This window comes from Jatropha curcas, chromosome 1, assembly GCF_041381405.1.
Source record: "Jatropha curcas cultivar XTBG-Jc1 chromosome 1, XTBG_Jcur_1.0, whole genome shotgun sequence".
In the NCBI taxonomy this organism is placed as follows: domain Eukaryota; kingdom Viridiplantae; phylum Streptophyta; class Magnoliopsida; order Malpighiales; family Euphorbiaceae; genus Jatropha; species Jatropha curcas.
In genome coordinates, this window is record NC_143151.1 from 25,508,181 (window position 1) to 25,532,776 (window position 24,596).

The 24,596-nt window shown below is 35.4% G+C and overlaps 3 protein-coding genes and 1 long non-coding RNA gene across 8 annotated transcripts; 3 read left to right on the top strand and 1 right to left on the bottom strand.

Annotated features, from left to right (window-relative positions):
- The first annotated feature begins 9,480 nt into the window (after positions 1 to 9,480).
- LOC149499229 (uncharacterized) lies at positions 9,481 to 11,723 on the top strand. Its single transcript, XR_016322526.1, has 3 exons — positions 9,481 to 9,709; positions 9,780 to 9,846; positions 11,489 to 11,723. It is a non-coding gene; the product is annotated as an uncharacterized LOC149499229 (long non-coding RNA).
- A 296-nt stretch (positions 11,724 to 12,019) lies between these two features.
- On the bottom strand, positions 12,020 to 12,508 carry LOC105638521 (uncharacterized). The gene has a single exon (XM_012222343.1). It carries the CDS (start codon positions 12,506 to 12,508, stop codon positions 12,020 to 12,022), a length of 489 nt encoding a protein of 162 aa, XP_012077733.1.
- Positions 12,509 to 13,454: 946 nt separating this feature from the next.
- On the top strand, positions 13,455 to 20,366 carry LOC149499230 (serine/threonine-protein kinase ATR-like). 5 transcript variants are annotated; one of them, XM_089726368.1, is made up of 12 exons: positions 13,455 to 13,753; positions 13,891 to 14,035; positions 14,650 to 14,762; positions 14,839 to 14,951; positions 15,187 to 15,522; positions 15,665 to 15,789; positions 16,727 to 16,871; positions 17,026 to 17,486; positions 17,750 to 17,944; positions 18,146 to 18,366; positions 19,815 to 19,961; positions 20,055 to 20,366. In XM_089726368.1, the coding sequence occupies exons 1-4, from the start codon at positions 13,594 to 13,596 to the stop codon at positions 14,853 to 14,855; spliced, it is 435 nt and encodes a 144-aa protein (XP_089582494.1). In that variant the 5' UTR covers positions 13,455 to 13,593; the 3' UTR covers positions 14,856 to 14,951; positions 15,187 to 15,522; positions 15,665 to 15,789; positions 16,727 to 16,871; positions 17,026 to 17,486; positions 17,750 to 17,944; positions 18,146 to 18,366; positions 19,815 to 19,961; positions 20,055 to 20,366. The 5 variants fall into 5 exon arrangements, with proteins under 5 accessions (XP_089582494.1, XP_089582486.1, XP_089582490.1 ...); XM_089726360.1 differs by lacking the exons at positions 13,455 to 13,753; positions 13,891 to 14,035; positions 14,650 to 14,762 and having other exon boundaries at positions 14,776 to 14,951; positions 15,728 to 15,789; XM_089726364.1 differs by lacking the exons at positions 13,455 to 13,753; positions 13,891 to 14,035; positions 14,650 to 14,762 and having other exon boundaries at positions 14,779 to 14,951; positions 17,120 to 17,486.
- On the top strand, positions 17,326 to 18,313 carry LOC149499231 (serine/threonine-protein kinase ATR-like). Its single transcript, XM_089722391.1, has 4 exons — positions 17,326 to 17,362; positions 17,416 to 17,486; positions 17,750 to 17,944; positions 18,146 to 18,313. The coding sequence occupies exons 1-4, from the start codon at positions 17,326 to 17,328 to the stop codon at positions 18,311 to 18,313; spliced, it is 471 nt and encodes a 156-aa protein (XP_089578517.1).
- Positions 20,367 to 24,596: the final 4,230 nt, after the last annotated feature.

The window sequence follows — 24,596 nt, forward strand, 5'->3', positions numbered from 1 at the left end:
ATATAAAAGAAAAATAAAATTAATAGAGGAAAGAAAATGCAGAGATTAAAGAGTTGGGATTAGAAACCAATTCTTCCAATAATCAATCTTCGTCAAACCATAACTCTAAATGAGAGGAAGAGTTTATTAGATTAAACAACTCATGAACAGGGAATAAAAGGAATTAGATATGGCTGATTCCTTATTTTCTTACAATTATGTTAAATAACTGTTCTTCTTGCATTTAACAATTTGAGATATTTGACTGTCATTTAAGATAGACTTCTCTACTTTTATATATTATGATATAGATTTGAACTTAGTAATCTCATAAAATAATCGCTAATAAAATTATTTTTTTCAATTAATATTTTTTATTATAATTCTATTTATAATTATTTTAAAAATAAATTATTATTAAATATTATTTTATAAAATTTAATTAATATTTTTATTTATATAATACATTAAAATAAAATAACATATTCACTTTAAATTATAAATTTCTGGTTGCTAATTAGTGTGTCGCGTTCTGCGCGGTTGGCGGCCTAAAATCATAAGTGCAAGGTGTGTGTGTGTATATATATAAAATAATATCTGAAAACTATTATTTACTTAATGATCATTTTATATTTTAACAACGACCACTGTTAAAATTTTATCAAATACAAATATTTATTAGCCACCAAATATCAGCTGGTATAAACAACTAAATCAAATATATGGACCCATATAAGTAAACGGATTCAATGTAAAAATTTTATAAGAACTTATCTTTTTGATATTTAAAAAATAAAATAAAGAATTCTCTGAATGTTTCACGGTTAAAAATGGATTCGTGATAAAAAAGGTTAAATCTGTCTCTAAACGTGACAGATTTAATTCAAATAATTAAAAGAAAAAATGAAATAAAGCTTAAAAAAAATTTTTCTTTTTACAATATTTGTTCCAATAAGTTTTGAATTTTAATTTGGCTTAATGATAAAAAAAATTTGAACTTTGTTCTTTATTTCAATTTTGGCTGATTTTTCTAATTTCATCAACTGTACGCTGACTTAATATTTTGTAGGAATTATAACCTTCGGTCCAAGAACCATTAGAAATTTTTACAACGCAAACTAAAAGGATCACTTGCAGAAGAAAAGAATCAAGATTAATAAAAAACAATAATGGAGGGGTGGTTTGAGAAGTGCTTGCCTATGGAAGTTTCTTTCAACATGAATAAAAAAAGGACGAGGTTAACCTTTTTTTTTTTATACTTTTTAAAAGGAAGAAGTTAACTCTTTAATTTTTTTTTTTTGATAGTAAAGGAGATCATAATATTATAATGAATCATGAACAATAAGATCGTCAATACATTGGGGAGTCGTGTCCCATGAATGGAAATAAGGATGTAAACATGCCACACGAGCAAGAGCATGTGCAGGCTCGTTGACTTGCCTCCTAACCCAAATTAATTCACAAGATGGAATTTGAGAAAGCAATTGTTTAATCTCTTCTAACACTGGTGCCCAATCTGAATAAGGTTCAAAACCAGCCGTGACCGCTTGAAACAGTCGCAGGCAATCTGTTTCCAGTAGAACGCTACCAAATGATCTCGTGAGCAACTAAGACAATACTTCCCTCAGATCGATGGCCTCTGCGATATGTGGTTGTAGCACCCCAGCAAAATGACCTGTGCAAGCTGCCAAAAACTGTCCAACTTCATTCCGGACAAGGCTAGCATATGATGAAAGACCCTCAGTTGTGTGGACAGCTGCATCGAAGTTACACTTTACAACCCCAGTCGGAGGGAGAGCCCATGTTAGAACTGAAGCCGATGGAAAGAGGAATTGCGTCGACTAATCTGCGCATTCTTCCATTCTCTAAGGAAGTTAGTCGCTACCATGACAATGTTGTAAGGATGAACATCACTTTGCTGCCAAACCCGACGATTTCTGTCAAGCCAGATAAAGTAGCACATCACACTAACTAACAAGCAATGCTCATTGCTGTGTCGATTAATAAACCCCAACAATATATCATTAAACCCAACGACAGATCCATCCAATGGAATCCTTGCTAAAGTCCAACACAGTCGAGCTTTCTCACAAACGAATAGCATGTGCATTATTGTCTATGTTTTGCTGCAAAATGGGCAATGGTCATCCTCTATGATTCGCTTGCCAAAAAGTATAGATTTAATTCGCAAAATATTATGACATGCCCTCCATAACCAGTGCTTAACCTTCAGTGGGGCTTCTATTTGCCATATTTTAGCCCAAATTGGCGAAGTTATGTTTACTTCAGGCGCCACAAAATTAGGTAGGACAAGTTTATATCCTGACTTAACAAGGTATTTTCTTGAACTAGAGAAGTTCCATATTAGTTTATCTGCCAGGGTAGCTCGAGTAAAAGGGATGGAGAGAACCCACGATACCTCCTCTGGACTAAACAGTGCATCTATTAAATCCACATTCCAACCATTAAACAGCTTAAGATCTCCAATTGATGCATTCTCAAAGCCAAGAACAACAGGGCTATGTGGGTAAAAATCATGATCGTTTGGTAGCCACGGCGCATGTCAGATATTGATGTTTGAACCGTTCCCAATTCTCCACCTATACCCTCTTTTTAGAAATGACTTAGCTGAGACCATGCTCCTACATATAAGGTTGGGATTATGCCCTAGAGGCGCATCCAAAACATTCCCCCCCCCCTCGGAAAATATTTTGCTCTGAGAATAGAACATGGAAGAGTATTTGGCTCAATGATAAGTCGCCAAATCTGTTTACCAACTAGGGCAATATTAAAAGAGTATAAGTGTCTGAAGCCAAGGCCTCCCATAGCCTTTTCAACACACATTCGATCCCAACATAGCCAAGGAATTCCTTTACCTTTTGAGCCCTGTGTACCCCACCAAAAGGAGTTCATAATTCTTTGCAATTCTTCACATGAGGAGGAAGGAAGAAGGAAAGTGCTCATGCAGTAGGATGGAATCACCTGAGCTACTGTTTTAATCATTACTTCCTTTCCTGCCCTGGAAAGAAATCTATGACTCTATAGAAAAATGGCCTTTCTCAGTCTATCTCAAAGAAAAGAAAAGACTGCCTTCTTGTTACGTCCGACTAAGGAAGGTAGTCTGAGATATCTGCCATGGTTTAAGGGTTGAGAGACCTGCAAGATATTGATAATCTGCTCTTTAACCGAGACATCCACATTAGACTGAAAAAAACCCCTGATTTCTGCAAATTCACACCCTGTCCTGATGCTGCTTCATACCATCTTAAGATAATTGCAACCGTTGAAGCTTGGTCTACCTTAGCTTTAAAGAAAAATAGACTATCATCAGCAAACAAGAGGTGAGAGAGCCTCAGAGTAGCTCTACAAATTCAACCCCCATGAATTGACCCCACAACCTCTACATGCGTAAATAAAGCTGAAAGTCCCTCAGAACACAGAAGAAATAAGTACGGAGATAGAGGGCAGCCTTGTCTCAACCCACGAGATGGAATAATAGGACCAACAGTTTAACCATTAATAAGCACATGATACCTGACCGACGTAACACACATCAAACTCAACTGAATAAACTCTGCACAAAACCCAAGTCTTATCATTATAGCTTCTAGATAAGACCAGTCAACACGGTCATATGCCTTACTGATATCAATCTTCAGGGCCACTGTCTGTTCTTGACTCCTCCCCCAACTTTTCATGGAATGAATTGTTTCAAAGGCAAGAATGACATTGTCTGTAATTAGCCTCCCAGGAACAAAAGCTGACTGAGATGGGGAAACGATTTTTCCTAAGACATGCTTTAGCCGATTAGCTAAGACCTTTGCCACAATCTTATACAAGACATTACATAAAGAAATTGGCAGCAGATCTTTCACAAACTCAGGATTATCAATTTTTGGAATTAGGACAATATTAGTCTCATTCAACAATTCAGGAAAAGAGCCATGTGCAATCCACCATTTACAGCTGGTAATAACATCTGAACCCACAACTGACCAATATTTTTGAAAGAAGCATGGGTTAAACCCGTCAGGGCCAGGACTGTTATCCGGGTACTGAAAGGCCGCCATCCGAAACTCCTCATCAAGAAAAGGGGCCATAAGACTATCATTATCAGACTCAGAGACTCGAGAATTGACATGTGCAAGAACAAAGCTAAACTAAGCATGTAACATCCTACTGAATCGAATCGTTGCATAGAGTCGAGTCGAGTTGAGCCGAACAAGAACCCGGTTCAAGCCATTTAAATCCAGAGTGGGGTAGAATGGGATGTAACTTAAATAAGTAAAAGAAGTGGACTTACTTGAATGACACAAAAAGATCAAAGTATAAGGAGTAGGACTTACTTGCACTAAAATATAAAGTTTAGGTATTAAAATGTAACATATGGAAAATATAGGTACTATTTGGTAATTTTTAACACACAATCAAAGATAAATTTGGACTACACGAGACTTCCATTTCAGTTTGCCTTCTTCATTTTCTTCATCTTCATCTTCAACGTCTTCTTCATCTTCATCTTCCTCTTCATCTCCTTTCATCTTTCTCTTCATCTCCTTCCTTTCTCCATCCATTTTCATGTGATTTAAACACTAAATTCAACCTAGAACTCTATCCAAGTAAGTAGCCCTTCTTGATTTTCATACTTTTGTGATTTTTATAGGAGGATGTCACAGGAAGGTGAAAGCGAGTCACACGCCTCCAGAGCTGTGGAGGGTGAGGCTCCAGTAGCACCAGGTCAAGAGGTGCTGTTAAAGCAACTTGCAGATACGTTTAGACAGATTGCAGGGGTGGTACCTCAGGCATCAGTAGTAGTAGACAGAGAAAGAAAGTCCCCACTAGAAAAGCTTAGAAAATATGGTGCAAAAGAATTCAGAGCTAGCAAGGACGATAATCCCGAAACAGCTGAGTATTGGTTAGATGGTACTTTAAGAGTCCTGGAGCAATTACAGTGTACACTAGAGGACAAGTTGATTTGTGCCACGTCATTACTGATAGAGGAGGCATACACATGGTGGACTACTGTTCAACAGAGAGTACCAGCAGAGCAGCGTACCTGGCAATTCTTTTTGGATGAATTCAAGAAAAAGTTCATCACAGAGGCTTATCTTGATGCTAGAAGGAAGGAATTCTTATACCTGAGACAGAACAAAATGTCAGTTGCAGAATACGAAAGAGAATTCACCAGACTCAGCAGGTATGGTGACCGGATAGTGGCTACAGAGGCAGAGAGGTGTAAAAAGTTTCAGGAGGGCCTGAACGATGAGATTCAGATGGGAGTGGTAGCTTCCAGATTCAGAGAGTTCTCAGCTTTGGTAGAGGCAGCTCAGGAGATAGAGCGAATTCAGGCCAGTCAACGTACCAGACGCCAGCGGTCTCAGCAGAAGAGAGATCAGACTCAGAGTGCACCCAGTACATATCAGTCGGAGAGCAAGAGATTCAGAGGTGGTAGTACTTCAGCTGGTCCTAGGCATCCTTTTAGCCACGGCACAGCTAGGGGTGCTCATGCGCCAGCGGCATCAGTTGTGGCTAGTTCTGCCGGTGGTGGTCGAGGTTCAGGCAGAGGAGCTAGTAGAGGCACCAGTAGAGGCACAGGGTCCGATGGTTATACTTTTCCACCTTGTGAGCATTGTGGCAGACGGCATGGTGGAGATTGTTGGATGGTGACAGGTAGATGCATGATATGTGGAGCATCAGACCATCAGAGGAGGGACTGTCCTAAGAGGGCAGAAGTTTCTACACAGTTCATAGCAGGCAGAGGTAGAGGTCGGAGTAGAGGTGAGAGCTCCGGAGGGCAGAGACAGCAGTCAGAGACTGTGGACAGACCTGATACCAGAGTTCCAGCCAGGGTCTATGCTATGCGAGCCAAGGAAGATTAGGAAGCTCCAGATGTCATAGTTGGTGCGTTTTCTTTATTTGATCATACAGTTTATGCTTTAATTGATCCTGGATCATCACATTCATACATTAGCGTACCTAAACACTGGGTTAAAGGGTTAGCAATTGAGCATGTGAGTCAGGGTATTTTGGTTACTAATCCATTAGGAGATACAGTAAAAACTCATATAGTAGTCAAAGGGTGTCCAATTGTTATTCATGGAAAGGAGTTTCCAGGAGATCTTATGGAGTTACCATTCAGAGAATTTGATGTTATTCTGGGTATGGATTGGCTATCTAGACATCAGGCTATAGTTGATTGTGCAAAGAAAAGGGTGACATTATATACAGCAGCAGGGGAAGAGATTACAGTCGTCGGGAAGCGACGAGATTTTCTGGGTAATGTGATATCAGCCATGGCAGCAAAGAGATTAATTCAGAAGGGTTGTGAAGCATACTTAGTTTGTGCATTGAAAGCAGAGAAAGAAAAGTTAAAAGTGCAAGACATACCAACAGTATGTGATTATCCAAACGTATTTCCAGAAGAGTTACCAGGGTTACCACCAAGGAGGGAAGTGGAGTTTACCATAGATGTCTATCCTGGAGCAGCACCAGTATCAATTGCACCTTACAGAATGGCACCAGTAGAGCTAAAAGAGTTAAAGCTTCAGCTACAGGAGTTATTAGACAAAGGCTTTATTCGCCCCAGTGTATCACCTTGGGGAGCACCAGTGTTATTCGTAAAGAAGAAAGATGGATCACTCAGACTGTGTATTGATTATAGACAGCTGAACAAGCTGACAATCAAGAATAAGTATCCATTGCCTCGAATCGACGATTTGTTTGATCAGCTAAAGGGTGCAGGCATGTTTTCTAAGATCGATCTCAGGTCGGGATACCATCAGTTGCGGATAAAGGAAGAAGATATCTCCAAGACAGCATTCAGGACCCGATATGGTCACTATGAATTTTTAGTAATGCCATTCGGTCTCACTAATGCACCGGCGGTTTTCATGGATCTTATGAACCGCGTGTTTCATTCATATCTAGATCAGTTCGTGGTGGTGTTTATAGATGACATTTTGGTCTACTCCAGAGACAGGGTTGAACATGATAAACATTTGCGGATTGTACTTCAGACACTGAGGGATAAACAGCTGTATGCCAAGCTCAGTAAGTGTGAGTTTTGGCTGGAAGAAGTTTCTTTCTTAGGACATGTGGTGTCATCAGAGGGTATCAGAGTGGATCCTAAGAAGATTGAAGCTATTATTGATTGGAGACCACCCAGGAATGTTACAGAAGTTCGAAGTTTTCTGGGTTTAGCCGGCTATTACAGAAAGTTCGTAAAGGGATTCTCCATCATTGCATCACCTTTAACAAGATTATTGAAGAAAGAGGTTGTATTCCAATGGGATGATAGGTGTCAGCAGAGTTTTGAAACTTTGAAGAAAAAGTTGACTGAAGCACCAGTGTTGACCCAACCAGTGTCATGTAAAGAATTTGAGATTTACAGTGATGCCTCTCATACTGGGTTAGGATGTGTACTCATGCAAGACAGTAAAGTGGTAGCTTATGTCTCCAGACAATTGAAGCCACATGAATTGAATTATCCAACCCATGATTTAGAACTGGCAGCCATTATTCTAGCGTTCAAAGTATGGAGGCATTATCTATACGGTGAAAAGTGTTACATTTACACTGATCATCAGAGTTTAAAGTATTTACCGACACAGAAAGACTTGAATTCAAGACAACGGAAGTGGATGCAGATTCTGGCTAATTATGATTATGTCATTAATTACCATCCGGGTAAAGCTAATATGGTAGCTGATGCCCTTAGTCGAAAACCATTGTATGCTTTGAGAGCAATGAGAATCAACATGGAGTTGCAACAGCAGGGAGCTATTCTAGCACAAATGCAAGTACAACCATCTTGGGTTCAGGAAGTTGCAGAAGCACAGAAGAAAGATGAGCACATAGCACTATGGGTTAAACAAGTATAGGAAGACCATGGTGGGAAATTCAAAGTGGATAACAGTGGAGTATTGTTCTATGAAGACAGAGTTGTTGTACCACAAGGGGAAATCAGACAGAAGATTCTGCATGAAGCTCATAACAGTCCATATACAATGCATCCAGGCAGTACTAAGATGTATCAAGATTTGAAGAAAGGCTATTGGTGGCCAGGCATGAAGAAAGACATTGGAAACTTCGTAACAAGATGTTTGACATGTCAACAAGTAAAAGCAGAACATCAATTGCCAGCTGGGTTGCTTCATCCAATAACAGTTCCAACATGGAAATGGGATCAGATCACGATGGATTTTGTTACCGGATTACCTCAGACGCAGCGGAAGCATGATGCAGTATGGGTAATTGTTGACAGATTAACCAAGTCTGCGCACTTTCTACCAGTCAGGATGGACTATTCTCTGGACAAGTTAGCAGAAATCTATGTTAGAGAAATCGTTCGACTACATGGAGTTCCATCATCCATTATATCGGATCGTGATCCAAGGTTTACATCGAAGTTCTGGGGTAAACTGCAAGACGCATTAGGAACGAAACTACATTTCAGCACTGCCTTTCATCCTCAGACAGATGGCCAGTCAGAGAGAGTAATTCAAATCTTGGAAGACATGATGAGATCATGTGTTATAGAATTTGAAGGCAGTTGGGACAGATATGTACATCTCATGGAATTTGCCTACAACAATAGCTATCAATCGAGCATCAAGATGGCACCATATGAAGCGTTGTATGGCAGAAAATGCAGGACACCTGTATATTGGACAGAACTTAGTGAGAAGAAGATTTTGGGTCCAGATTTGGTTAGAGAAACAGAAGAGGAAGTGGAAATCATCAGAAAACGGCTGAAGGAAGCAAGTGATCGACAGAAGTCCTATGCTGATTTAAAGAGAAAGGACATTGAGTATACGGTCGGTGATAAAGTATTTCTAAAAGTGTCACCATGGAAAAAGATCCTAAGGTTTGGAAGAAAGGGTAAGCTTAGTCCTAGGTTCATTGGTCCATACGAGATTCTTGAACGTGTAGGACCATTAGCCTATCGCCTAGCGTTACCTTCGACATTAGATCGAATTCATAATGTCTTTCATGTATCAATGTTAAGGAGATACAGATCCGACCCATCACACGTGTTATCAGCAGAAGAGATTGAAATTCAACCAGATCTCACTTATGAAGAAGAACCAGTTCAGATCCTAGCCAGAGAAATTAAAGAATTGCGAAACAAGAAAATAGCATTGGTCAAAGTTCTTTGGAGGAATCATAAAACAGAAGAAGCAACTTGGGAATCTGAAGAAATCATGCGACAACAGTATCCGCATTTGTTCACAACAGGTAAACTTCGGGACGAAGTTTTTTATTTAGAAGGGTAGAACTGTAACATCCTACTGAATCGAATCGTTGCATAGAGTCGAGTCGAGTTGAGCCGAACAAGAACCCGGTTCAAGCCATTTAAATCCAGAGTGGGGTAGAATGGGATGTAACTTAAATAAGTAAAAGAAGTGGACTTACTTGAATGACACAAAAAGATCAAAGTATAAGGAGTAGGACTTACTTGCACTAAAATATAAAGTTTAGGTATTAAAATGTAACATATGGAAAATATAGGTACTATTTGGTAATTTTTAACACACAATCAAAGATAAATTTGGACTACACGAGACTTCCATTTCAGTTTGCCTTCTTCATTTTCTTCATCTTCATCTTCAACGTCTTCTTCATCTTCATCTTCCTCTTCATCTCCTTTCATCTTTCTCTTCATCTCCTTCCTTTCTCCATCCATTTTCATGTGATTTAAACACTAAATTCAACCTAGAACTCTATCCAAGTAAGTAGCCCTTCTTGATTTTCATACTTTTGTGATTTTTTAGATGATTTCTAAGAGTTATTATGTATAGGAGAGGGGAACTCAAAGTTGGAAGAAAAGGAAGCTAAGAAGAGGATTTAAAGCTCTTTTGGTTGAAGGTTTGATATCTCTTTTAGTTTTTCACATTTTCTTGCATGAAAACTTGTGTAGTGTGTTGATAATGAAAACATATATTGCTGAATGTTGAATTAGAGGTCTGTAAATGGTGATAAAGCATGGGATGAATTGAATGAATGAAGTAGATATTGATTTCATGCTGAACCCAGTTTGTTGGACCATTGACCAGAAACTTCACCCTGATTTTGACTCTGTTTAACGATGGAATTAGGAAGTGGTATAGAAGAGTTATTTGTTCCTCTATGTTTTATCTGTCCATGAGTTTTTGAATCACCTAATTTGGAGTTATAAATTGAGAGATATGACCAAAATAGTACAGACTGTGCAGGCTGGAAATCAACAGTCTGGACGGACTGGAAGTTGCTCATTTCGGTAAATATTTGCCTACCTTACCAACGTAATTAAGAGATGTGGTAGAAGACAAATTTGTAGCCTAATGTGTTAGCTAACCATAGAAGGAAGAATCACCTAAATTGGAGTTATATATTGAGATCTGTGACCAAAATAGTATAACTTGTGCAGGCTGGAACCCAACAGCAGGGCAGACTGACAGTTGCTACTTGAGCTCAATGTTTGACTACCGTACCAACGTAATTAAGAGATGTGGTAGAAGACAAATTTGTAGCCTAATGTGTTAGCTAACCATATAATGTAGAATCACCTAAATTGGAGTTATAAATTGAGAGATATGACCAAAATAGTATAAACTGGGCAGGCTGGAAACCAACAGCAGGGCAGACTGGCAGTTGCTACTTGAGCTCAATATGTGACTACCTTGCCAACGTAATTAAGAGATGTGATAGAAGAAAACTTTGTACCTTAAGATGTTAGCTAACCATAGAATTTAGAATAGCCTAAATTGGACGTATACAGAAAGAGTTATGATAGGATTTGTGAAACATGTACAGGCTGTCTGGCAGATTTCAAGAACACATTAGAAATGATGTTGGAATGCATATGTAGATTCATTCACCCGAAAATTATTACTGCATTTTACCTTCTAAGTGAACTTAATTCAAACTAAGAATTTCCTTAATCTGAATGGTAAAATTTAGTTACATAAATATTAGTAAGAATTGCATCGCGGGTGCAATAGCTAGAGTATTTCCATGCAAGTTACTTTATACATTATCAATGGTATGCATTATTCCTCATTAGATATTTTCTAAATAATTCTTGTATTATCACAATACACATAATATGCTCCATTAAGGTTAGGCAGAAACCACGTAGATAAGACTATGTCGCGACATAGGATAGCAGATCTGCGCCCCATACAGTTTGGTACTCCAGCTACAGGCTGTTGAGTGGATATGATTTATATACGGGCCATAACAGCCCAGCCATACAGTATTCATCCAGTTTCATACAGTTCATACAGTTTTTCTTATCACTTTGGTTTCACTATAACCTTATGGAGCCATGCAGTTATGTGATTTATTATTTATAAAGTATATACGATGGTTAATAAAAGTTGCAAAATTTATACAGCATCATGAACAGCAGGTAAAATCATGAAAGTATAATGATATGTGTGCTTATATGTTTATTGTTTTATTTCTTATTAAATTGAGATATCCACTGAGCATTATTTGCTCAGCGAGTTATTTATTTAACTCGTAGGTTTCGAGACTGGACCGTAGAGAATCAGCTTACAACTGCTGCAGTTCATCTGTGGAAGACTCAGTCTTCAGGGTAGCTACTCATTTGGATATTTTGATTCTGTCTATCCTTATCATGGCATGTACAGGGCACACAGTTGGGCCCATTTCATTTTGAAAATTAGTATCATGTCTTGTAAAAATATTAAGTACATATCTATATTTTCCTCATGTAAAAAGCAACAGCTTGACATCATAATCAGCATACAACATGATATTAGCATAAAAGGACATAGGTTCAACCAGATTGTAGCATCTCAGCTCGGTTCATTTGAGTTAACGGGTGGACCGGGAAGCGATGTTACAAAGCAGGAGTGGTTGTAAATAATTTAGTGAAATATTCTAGAAACACATTATGCCTATCCCTCGATTCTTCCTTCCAAACACCATTCGAGTCACGGATACCTGGTATGAAATTTAATTTTTTACGTGAAGAAGCTGAGGAGTGAAAAGACCTGGTATTTTTGTCTCCATGAGCAAGCCAAAATATTTTTTATCTCTGTTTCCAGTATTGCTCTTCTTTAAGAAGCAGATCACTAAGCTGCTTTTGTACCAGTAAAAATCCCTCTAAACTATCACTGCTCTGGTGGGCTCGAAGACCATTAAGCCGTGTCTTAAGCAATTTAATGTCTTTAAGGAAGTTGCTACGTATAACACGTCCCCAAATCCGCAACCCATCTCTGCATGCATTCAGCTTACTCATCACATCACCTTGGGCCCAATTATGAATAACAGTCTCATCAAGATTAGCCTCTCCAAGCCATGCATTTTCAAACCTGAAGCTAACATGCCGTTTAGTCCGTTGATTTGTACCCAATAAAAGCAGTAATGGAGAATGGTCTGATATGCCGCTAATTAAGTTGTGGACTGAAGCATGTGGGAAAATTCTAGACCACTCATCTGAGGCCACCATTTGGTCTAACCTCTCCTTGATTTTGTTCCGCCCTCGACCATGTTGCCATGTTAACAGGTACCCTACCATACCGATATCAAAAACCCGGCACACCTCCAGCGCTTATCGAAACCCCTCAAGATTACATAGCTCATAAGGGTTACCCCCTGTCTTCTCATCATCAGAAATTAGATTATTAAAATCACCCATTAAAAGCCAAGGAAGGCTGTGTTAACTAGCTAGAGTTTTGAGAAGAGTCCAAGTATCCGACTTCCTATTAGGTTCAGGGAAGCCATATACACACGTCATCCGCCATGTATGTAATCCGTGTATTATTTGCATATCCACATGATTCGAAGAGTAGGAATAGAGATCAACATTCAAGCTGTTGTTCCAAAAAATTGCAAGACCACCGCTTAGACCACGACAATCAACTGAAAAAGAAGAGGAAAAGCCACATTGCACACCTAACCTTTTAACATAAGAGGAGGCTACTTTCGTCTCCATGAGGAAACAAAACATAGGCTTCTTGGCATGTATAAGATCCTTTAGAGCACTCACTGCCTGAGGGTTGCCCATTGCTCGACAGTTCCAACAAAGAAACGTCATAGAGCTTCCACCTGTGGAGCATCCTCGATGAAGTCATCATCATCCACATGAAAGAGATTTGCAAAACCATACATGGGAGAGGAGAGATTACTGGTTGACATAACAGCACTCATGCAAGTGCAAGAAAATGACCATGCATAGCGCAAGAGTTGTATCCTCAAATAATGTAAAGGCTGAAGGATGGTTAGCAAGTGTGGAATGAAAATAAATGAACTTTATACTTTAAAGAATGAAAATAAATGAAAATAAATGAACTTTATACTTTAAAGAATGAAAATACGCCACTTTTCATTTGAAAGTGAAAGATCAAATATGAGTTCTGAATATAAAATATTGGATCCAAATTTAAAATTAGAAAAAAATATGTAATGAAATTATAAATATATTTGACTAAAAATCAAGGACTACATAAGTCATTATCATTATAGAAAATGACAATTAAGAGAAAAACAGCACTCTGCGACTGCGTCTCCACAGAGCGGTCTTAACTTAAGCAAGTCGACATTTCGAAATTGGGAGGGAAGGGAAGAGAGCTAGGGAGTAAAGAGAAAAAAACGGGAGCGAAAATGGCAAGTAACCTTTCCAGCTTAGTACACGAACTTCGAGAACGCATAGCAGCAACCTCTTCAACGCCACCCAACAATGTCGACGATGATGCTTTAGTTAATAGATTTTGGTCTGTCCTTCCTAATCTCCTTCACGCCTATGTCGTCCCCTCTTCCTCAGGTCAGTAAACCCTAACTTTCCCTTTGATTCCCAAGACATTGAAACGATGAAAACGCAATTTAAATGGAAGGATAAGCTTATACAAAATTATTGGATTTCAATTGGATTTTTGAGTTCGAAATTTGCTTTTAATGCAGCCAGCGAGAGAGAAGTTATTGCTATATTAAAGCTAATTTCTCACACGGCGAGGAATTTTCCTGGCGTCTTTTACCGTGGGAAGGCCAGTGCTATACTGCCGGTGATTGGTAGGATATTGCCATTCTTTGAAGAACCTTCATTTTGGTAAGTGACTTCAACTTCTCTTACAAATAGTGTTTGATACGGTTTGCAGTTAACACTATGTTTTGATTATATTAAACGAGATGGATTTTCTGAGCAGAAAAAGAAAAGGAATCGAAGCAAGTTTATTTTTCACAACGATATTATAAATGAAATTCCATTTGCTGAAATCTATTTCAATTTTTTTAATTCTGCGAGGTTTTACCACTTAGCATTCTAGTTTCTGAGATTGAAAAAACAAAATTATGGACATTTTGGTCAGATATTAGGATGTCGACCTCCTTGTTATGTGCATAAGAAAATGCTAAATTTCTTCCCTTTAGGCAAACAGGTTGAAAATCTTAATTTGCAAAAGTTGTGTGGATCACATTTCTTGTATTATTCACTTAACTACCGAACTGCTTTTGGAAAGGATGTTTTGGTTAAATTTCTTCTTGAATCCAAGTTTTAAGATTCGTATCTTTTGGGCATATATATAGCTTCTTTTGGCGCTACATTCATGAGTATGCAAAAGCGATGGTTTATTTTAACTTTCTTTTATCAATTTCTTGTCAAACCATACATCTAGATGTGCTTGTATGTTACTAAACATCTATTTGAATACCACTATGTTTCAGCTCACGACACGGGGTGATTTTTGAAACGGTTGGATCTCTATTATCCTTGCTTCGCACTGGAGCACGAGATGCATACTGTCAATTTTTCCTTGATACCATGTCAGCTGTTGAAGGTGAGAAATGACTTTCCATACATCTAGATGTGCTTGTATGTTACTAAACATCTATTTGAATACCACTATGTTTCAGCTCACGACACGAGGTGATTTTTGAAACGGTTGGATCTCTATTATCCTTGCTTCGCACTGGAGCACGAGATGCATACTGTCAATTTTTCCTTGATACCATGTCAGCTGTTGAAGGTGAGAAATGACTTTCCATAAATATTTCTTTGGGAATAGATGGCATAATGATTTCATTCAGATGGTTGGGATACTTTAACTTGTGGTACAGCTTTGGGCATACAAACTGCTTTGTAATAGGAAAAAATTGAATACCACCTCTCCTGTCTTGCATATTTGGTGCATTGATCATTCTTCAATGATTATATCAACATGAAATACATGTAACAGTCAATGCTTCTTTATCTGTGTACAGATATCTTGCATGTGGCATCAATCTCTGCTGAAACTTCAAGCATGTCTAGTTTTGCTAGATTAAATTTGAAGTGTTTTCTGTGAGTCCTTTACCAGAGTTTACGGTGACCCTACATGTCTTACTGATCTTCCGGAAAGTAGTAAACCTATGGATGGCCCTGGTATCTTGGTCAACATTACAAGCAAAGAGAGGTGGCGGCCTTTTGCAACTTGGATGATTAAGATTCTTAGTAAATGTTTAACTGAAGGAACTCTATATGTGGAAGGACTCGTCAATGTGTCAAAAGTTTCGGCTGTCTGTTCTCTTTTATGCTATGGACATCTTGACTTGCATATGGTGGGTTGAAAATTTTCTATAACTTGATCATTTCATCTTCTTCAAGTCAGCGTGGACTTAAACTGGTTTTTCAGTTGGTTAATTGAAATAGGTTAAGGTTATTGTTTGGAACATTTGTCTGACAGTTAAAATTTTGTGGAAGGCATGTTTTGATTTTGCACGCATCGTTGGGTCAGTAATTGATTATGACATCATTCCTCATCAGAATATCATCCAGTCAATAGCTGCATTATTAAGTGAGGACAAAGAGGGACTTCCTATATTCAGGTGTGTATTTAGACTTTATTGGCATTGGTATTTTCTTGATTTGTGTTGCACATCATGGCCAACTTTTGGTGGGTGCTAATTGGCACCATAGTTTCTACAGAGATTCCTCTTCTTCCAGTCAGTGCCAGTTTATACTTTTCATTTGCATGAGTATTTACTTTTGTTTTATAAAAGAAGAAAATTTTATTAACAGAGAAGAAAGATAATGAGGGGTTAATATAATATGTTTCTCCAAATCAAGACAATGAATATAAATAAAAAGGAGTTGAAAAAAAAAAAAGGAAAGACATGCTATCTGATAATTGAATATCTGTTAAAGAAACTTTTCCAGATTTGCTTAATGTATAAAAAAATTGCCACAATAATTGTAAAAAAGGAAAATACTTGAAATTTGAGTTTGCTGTTTGCTCTATAGCCAAATAATAAAAATACTGCAATATAAATGTCATAATCTTTGCTTCACTGTCCTTCTACATAATTACTAAAGTTTGTTTGCTGAAAGGCCTTTATGTCTTCGGTTCTAGCCAACTTATGGAATACCATAAAGCTGAATCAAGTTATATCAGAATGCACTATGATGAAGAAAAAAGATGAGACTTAGATTCATTCGTCCAGAAAATAATTTATATCTTAGGGGGTGATGCTTTATTGGTCTCTATATTTCTTAGTTCTAACTATATATTAGTATTAATTCTCAAGAACTTGAACTGAACAATTCATCAATGCTTATTCTCTGAGGCTTAAGGGAAATGTGCAAGAGCTTAAGGGACCTAGATTATGATAGGCCAGTATCTAATTTTGCAGTTGTTGATTTTGCTGTATGCCGGTTTTAGATTTGTTTCTCCCTTATTATTCTTGTTTCTGTGTCATATCTGGAAGGGAACTTGTAATGAACTTGTTCAGTGATTACCTCAAATAAATTTTGCTTGCATTGCAGAAATGTGGTTTATGATTCCTCCATGGGTGGTTGCCTTACTGCATTGCACTCTAGTTGTCCTGATGATGTTGTAAAGCTAACTGCTGTGGATCTAATGAATATTTTCCCTTGGTCAATGCGGAGAACCAAAAGCCAAGAGCTTAAGGTTAGATGCTGAGCTGGTTCTGATTAACACAAATTGCAATCTTGGTTGTTCTTGTGAGGCATTCTTTTTTGTCTTATGCTTAGCTTATTGATTTGGCGACTGACTTGAATGAAGTCATTAGATTCTATTCATGTTTCTTTTTCGCTTTACCCAGGTGGCTTTTTGCAGTTCATACATACGGATTGCTAGAACTTGCCCCCCTCATATTTGGAGGTCAGAGTGTCTAATACACATTCTCTGTTTTCCAGAACCCTGCCTTTCCTTGATTGATTGCCTTCATGAAACTCTCTCACTCCTTGGTTCTGAGAAGGTTGGAGGGAGGGCAACGATAGATGGTATTGTGGGTTTACCAACATCAGATTATGTATCAATTGAGAACTTGAGGGTTGGAGAAAAGAGGCGTGTCAAGGATATAGACTTTATCGAGATGAAACGCTGAAAGGTAGATGAAGATATGATAGCTTCCAATGCTAATGCTCTAGAGGAGACCGGCATGGCGAAAACATTCTCTTTGACTCTACTACAGGTGATTGTGTTCATGTAGATTTCAGTTGCCTATTTGATAAAGGCTTGCAGTTGGAGAAGCCTGAGCTGGTACCTTTTAGGTTAACCCAGGTAATCTGTGTTTGCATTTCTGTAGCTGCGTATGATATATTTCTGAGTGGTGCTAGAATTTGATTATAATTTACAAGTGAGAGACAATGCAAATACTTTATATGAATTGCTGGACGTTCTACCTAATTGTCTTCAATTTTTACATTCTTTAGATATCCAACATAATATCTCACCACGATCTCTAGTTTAGGATCATTTCTTGTTGCATGTGGTTTTCCAAACCTGGTTTTCAATACTTGTGATGACTGTTGGATAACTTGCAGAACATGATTGATGGCTTGGGCATCACTGGATGTGAGGGCATCATCTTATGGGTATGCGAAATCACACTTTCAGTACTGAGGACCCACAGGGAGACTTTGATGAGTGTTCTTGAGACTTTCATTCATGGTCCTCTTGTGGAGTGGACAAAATCTCATAAATCGAGTGGGGTTGAAGTTCAAAACCCGCATGCACAGGTTAACATCTTTAGTATTTTTCTATAGGCATTGGTATATCAAATTCTGTAGGATGTAGACAATCTTGAGTACTGACTTGCCCAAGAAAATCATATAGCTAATATTTCTGAATTCATTATGCTCTTGTTTCATATGGATGTTTTGAGGTTAAATTTGCTAAATGATCTTATTGTCGAAATGGTGGTGTGTTGAGCATTGCAGAGAGCAATTAGTAATATTGAATCAAGGCTGCAAGGTGTAGTTGTTGGTGTTGGAGCAGCTCCTTCTTTGCCTCTGGCTGTGGAAGGTCAAGCTCGTCGATTAATTGCCGAAGCAGTGTCACACAAAAATCTTGGAAAGATGTATATAAGGTGGATGCCTTGGTTTTAAACAGTTATTAAAGTTGCAAGGCGCGCACTTGAGCAACTTGACGTACACATCAGGTGCATAATAGCTTTTGTCGTGCATTCTTCTTGCTGTATATATATGTGCTATTATGTATATATACTAAAGTAAGTTATAGAGTTACCTTAATCATTCCATAATCATCTCAGCTTGAAAAATTGAAATGTTTGGATGCAATGATTTGAAATGTGAGATGTATAATTATATTATAGCATAGATTTTCCAAATCAACTCCTCTCGTTGAGTACTTTGTTTCATACTGTACTTGAGAACTCATTTGAAATGGATTTCAAACGACACCTCATATGATATTTGAAATATCCTTTTTTTTTTTTTTTTTTTTACATCCGATGAGTTGATTTCAAATTCAATTAAATAAACTAGATGCATTATTGAAAGTTAGCTCAACCATTCCTTGACAACTTTTCCTTTGGCAATAAAACAACCAAGGTTTTTCCTATCAACTCTCATAGGGCTTCTGGTTTGAACCATAATGCTTTTTATCATTCGCTTGACAGGAGATTCCCCTCTAACTATGCTATGATTTCCTGAACCACAAACCACTGTAATCTCTGCTGGAATCACATCATTTCCCCCATTAAATCTGTTTTTCATTTCCTCAAACCAAAGCAACATTATCAAATAAGCTGAACGTATGTGCATTCCATGTAAGTCCAGCTTAGACTCCAATGCATCCCAAATCTATAAGTGCTTGATTGTGAGAGAGAGTGATAGAGATAGAGAGATTGTAAGAGAAAATGATAGAGAGAGGGAGAGAGAGAGAGAGTAGCGCACAGGGAATGCAAGAGAGGAAAGATGGAAGTACGAGGAGTTAGGGGAAAGGAGACGAGAGAGAGCATCAAGAGCGATAGATTTAGGCGATGCTGCTACGAATTTCTTGATCGAACGATTGGTTGCTGAGTTACCTCTGGCGGCCGTGGCGGTGGCAAGAGAAGACAGGAATCGCTGCCCTTGTTTGCTTAACGCTGCACATTCAAATACCCGCCATTTGCTTGATAACTCAGTCTCTAATGGCCCAACTTGTATATGGTGGTGATGGTAGTTTTGGCAGTTGCGGCGGTGCTTGTTCCGTGGAACTTGGAAGGTGACTAGCGTTAGCTGATAACGTGTGGACGCATCCATATTGCGTTCCAGTAAGAGGACTTGATAGTAAAAGCTGAACTAATGTCTAAACAGCCTACTAAAGTTTGGGTGGAACAAAAGTTCCATAAGACCTGAAAATAGCAAGGCCTAATATTACTAATATATCCAAAACTTTATAACCTTTTCCAATTATAATTTTACAATCAAGTGAAGCATATATATTTGAATAATCGGAATTCAGTATTAGACGGTTGGATATCACAATTATTTTTGTTTTTTGGCTAATTGAGTGCCATTAAGCATTCCATATTGAATGTCATGTGCATTAAAAATTCAGAGAGTGTGAAATGACCTCAGTACCCTCTCGATCTTGAATGTGCAGATCATGTGCAGATCATGACACAACTGACTTGCCATCATCGAAGCCGCCATCACTGCCTCTGCACAAGTTGGCCGAAATTGCGAACTTCAACAAAATGAGCAAATGATTTACCAAAATGTTCGCTACAATGCGAGGATCATAAATATGGTATTAATTTTCATATATATTGAGCCATTTCAGTGAAATCAGCTAAACAATATTTGGTCATATACCCATTGTGGGTTTTTTTTTTTATTCCAGCAGAAGAAAATTAAGAGAAAAGGTGCAAAATCTTTGATGCTTCAATATGCTCTCGTGGTGCACTAATCAACCAAAAGAAGGCTAAATTATGAATCAGCAATGAAGGAAAAGTGGTCGGAGGCTGAAAAAGGAATCGGAGGAGAGAGAATATTATTGTATTATTATTTATAAAAAATTTTTTGATTTGCGAATAAAAATAACTGAAAATTTTGATTAAGAATAATACTTAATCCTTATTTATTTAAGTGTTACTATAAGAAGCATAGAAAAATATATAAATAATAATATATAAATCAAATGACCATTTACTTATGTCATCTGTAGAAACTAATTTGATTTATACCAAATAACAAATCCTATGTAATAGCTGTAGAATTTTTTAGGAGAGAAACAAGTAGCAGATCAAGTGAAATTAGCCCAGATAATTAATAATTTTCAAATATATTTATTTATAACGAAACTTGTTATAACTTGTCCTATATTTCATACGGACATGAGAGGTTTTGGCAGACAAAATCTCTCACCGTATCCACTAATTATTACTGATTTCTTATTGGTTAATTTTCTTAATAATTTTCAAACAACTGAAAATTTTCTTGAATTTTAGTAATACTTTGCACTTTGATTCGATAATATATGTGTTTTTATATTCTCTATTTTATTTTACAGTATTGCTATCCAATAATTTTTATAATTAATAGATTTTTATGTTATTGATTATAAATTCTCATGTGATATTGTTTTCTATGAGGTAAATTGAAAACCTTAATTTAAGTATTGAAAATAAAACTAAATTCTTTTAATTTATTATATTCTGAATTTTTTAAAATATTAAATAATTTACTATTAGAGTCTATTAATTAAATACAATGAAATTAAAATAGAATTTTTTAAATATATTATTTCTCTTTGATTTAGACTTATTTGTATTATTTACACATTATTGTATTTTAAAATTTTTTGTAATTTTAATTTAACAAAAATAATCTAATTATTGAATTATAATATTTGACTAATATATCAAATAAGAAAGTTTTTCTTTTTTTAGTCTAATGAAATCTTTTTGAAAAAAATAGACCGTAAAAGTTTGAATTAACAAAAAAATGGCTATTTAGGCATATTTGCTATAATTTTTATTTTCAGTTTTTATATATTAAAGATGACATAAAGAGAAAATTCAAGAGCTCTCTCCTTATTCAATATTTATTTTACTTTTTTTTTGAAATTTATCAAATTTCATTTAATTTTCTATGATTTAATTGATGTATTTTTTTAAAAATAATTTTAAAATAGATATAAAGATAATTTAGAACTTTGAAATTGTAATTTTTTAAAATAGTTTTTAAATAAATATATATGACTTTAAAATTTTTGAATTTAATCTCATTTATATCTATCTATAAACTTGAAAATTGATCTTCTATTACCAATATTGTTGTTTACACAATGATCCTTATATGGAATCAGAACTTTAAGCAATTTATTTTTGAATTTTGTGTAAAACACATGAAGTCCAAAATATTACATATTATTAACAAAATTTCAGCTTAACCTTATTTGATAAAAACAATTCATGTGAAGATCAAATTATATTTTATATTGTCGTTACATAGAGCAAGTCTTGATTTATTAGATTAATGTTATAGCATCGCTTAATTATAAAATATTTTGTAATATGGTAGATGCAAATTTTTAGTTATTTTATATAATTAATTAATAATAAAATTATATTTTTTTACCAAACAGAGAAGTAAAAATATTGTTTTTTTTTTCAATTAGATGTTATATTGTAAGATATGTTAAAAAAATATTCATTATATTTATTTTAATCTAAATAAGAATTTATAATAAAAAAATTAAACGAATATATAATAAACAAAATCAATGTGCAGTACACAGTCATAAAAAAGCTAATAATAATAAAAATAACCATGAACATCATAGTTGACGATATAATAAGATAACATTCCATACGAGTCGGTTGAACATGAGCAGACACGCATGCTGCATGCGCATCAGAATGGATTTATACAATGGACAATACCTTCATATCACCTGCTTTAAACCCTTCATTTAAGTCATATAAAAGATCAGTAAGAAAAAATAAACAAAAATTATAAAGAGCTAACTATGTAAATATGTGCAACTGTTGCCAAAAAAAAAAATGGAATAAAAAGAAATTCACTTACATGGCAGGTCAGATTCGGGCTATCAATACTCATAGTTGATCATGTACCAGAAGAAGAGTTATTCTAAATTAATAGAATAGATAATAAATAAACTTGTGAATTACGTTAAAAGGAGGTAGAGAGTTATATATAATACCGTGTTCAATTAAAATAAGTTTTAATTGAATTAAATTAGATGTTTAGATTAAGTTTTAAAAATTATCATCAGTTATCAGTATTATATATTAAATTAAAAAATTGAAAAATTGGTCAATCAAAATACAGAAAAATAAAGAAAAAAACTTAACTTTCTAAAAAAAAGAATAATAGAATGTTGTAGATATAGATCTTATATTTGGATTATTGTGATTTATATATATGAGTTGGTAATTATTTTTGTGCACCTTCTATTTTTATACATGGTATTGTCTCATTTGTTGCTTCTTCCATTTTTCTTTTTCATCATGGATTTGAAAACACACGTCGTGCTACCAGCTCAGCGACGAGCGCAATTTTAGCTAAATTTGTATGTTTAACGGCACAATAATACCTATTTGATTTTGTTGTTCATACCAATTGATGGTTAAAAATTAATAGTTGATAGTTAATAGCTGATAGCAGTTAACTAATGAATATTAATATTTCGTAAAATCTTGATAGCGATTACTATTAATATGTTAAATAACCATTAAGGTTGTAGTTGTTTTTATATATTATGTTGTATTATGTATTTTTAAAAAAAAAAAAACTTTAAGTTGAATATATTTTTCATTTAAAGTATTATATAAGTAAAAATATTAATTTGAAAGAAATTACTAGTAATTATTTTTACAAGATAATGAAGTTCAAATATATAAAAATCAGTTTCTAGCTGGTATAAAAAAATTCCAAATTATAGCTGAAGAATCAGTAGGTGATTAGAACTCCTGTTAGCTGCTGATTAAAATCTTTACCGCACAACTATATATTAACTATATGAATGCGTTGAATCAAAAGTCCTCATTTAAGGTTTATGTTGTGGTTGCTCGACATTATCATTACATGTTTACGATCTCGTTTAAGGTTTATGTTGGTGAATTGAACGTTGAATGGACAACCTTTTTCCTCGTTTTACTTTTTATTTTTAAACTTTTTATGTGTTCTAATTTAAATACTTAAAATGTTACTTGATATTAACAAATAAATTTATAAATATTTAAGTAATGCTGTATCGCACGAAATATTTTATACAAATTTTATATGAACTAGTTGAACTAGAAAAATATAGATATTTAACCTATCAATTCAGAGACAAAAATTATAACTAACAAATAACTTTTAAAACAAACCATAGAAATGATTAATATTGATTTTGATGTAACTCTTTCATGCATAGAGTTTTCCATTTTTTATGAAAAAACAAAAGACAATCCAATAAATAAAGTGAAAATCAAACAAATGAAAATATTTCAGTGCATAAGTATGAAATCAATTATGTTTACGTATTTGTTAATTAAACTATCAATTTCAAACTTTTTTTTAAAAAAAAATACAAAGTTATTCCACAAATGCCTATTCCATCACACCATCTTTTTGAATTGTCCATTTGAAAGCAGTGAACATTGGTACTAATTGTGAATTTTTTTTTTTTTCCTTTTTGATTTATATAAAGTAGCAATGTGAGCAATTGAAAGGCAACTTGACCCTTGCTCGGAAAGAAGCAGATGATGCTATCAATAATTTGGTCGATACTGTTGATAGCTTTCAAGAATGAGTTATTGTTTCTCTTCAAACTCGGTATCCAGATGATGATTTTGATTTCATCATTGATTTTCCTCTTACTGCTCCATCTGAAGATCCTTCAAACATTCCTCTTAAACAAAATCAAGAGCAAATTCTAATTAATCAAGAAAATAGTGATGTTCGCCCAAATTAATTGGTTTTTTTTTTTTTATGTATATAACTTTTTTCAATTAATGAAAAGATCTTTCAAATTTCTCTAAGGCCTTTAATTTTGGGTTCCTTAACTCATTTTATCCCTAAGCTTACTTAGGCTCACCATTTTCATTCTTGTACACATCACTTTTAGATTATTTTGCTATTATATTTTGTTATTGTTTGAATTGAGATGAGCAAGCAAAACAATCTCTTTTTATTTTTTTCGTGAAAAGTCAAGAAACACCTTTTTGTCAATATCATTCTATAATACAAGCTCCCCTGAGCTTTCCCCTTTACATCCATTATCCTAAGATCCCAATACTTAGGTGAAAAAAACTGACTTTCATCTGAACATCATTATACATAATACCTTCGAAGGATTTCTACATTCCATATTTGGGGCATTTCTCGCCCGTCTAATTTTCTTATTCTACATTTGCTCAGACCTATTTTTTGT

Coding starts and splice junctions, on each gene's coding strand:
- LOC105638521 (XM_012222343.1), bottom strand. CDS start 12,508: ATGGTAGGGTACCTGTTAACATGGCAACATGGTCGAGGGCGGAACAAA.
- LOC149499230 (XM_089726356.1), top strand. CDS start 15,334: ATGGATGGCCCTGGTATCTTGGTCAACATTACAAGCAAAGAGAGGTGG. Junction 15,790..16,726: donor GAGGGACTTCCTATATTCAG/GTGTGTATTTAG, acceptor CTTGCATTGCAG/AAATGTGGTTTATGATTCCT. Junction 16,872..17,025: donor CCAAAAGCCAAGAGCTTAAG/GTTAGATGCTGA, acceptor CGCTTTACCCAG/GTGGCTTTTTGCAGTTCATA.
- LOC149499231 (XM_089722391.1), top strand. CDS start 17,326: ATGATAGCTTCCAATGCTAATGCTCTAGAGGAGACCG. Junction 17,363..17,415: donor TAATGCTCTAGAGGAGACCG/GCATGGCGAAAA, acceptor GTGTTCATGTAG/ATTTCAGTTGCCTATTTGAT. Junction 17,945..18,145: donor TTCAAAACCCGCATGCACAG/GTTAACATCTTT, acceptor TGAGCATTGCAG/AGAGCAATTAGTAATATTGA.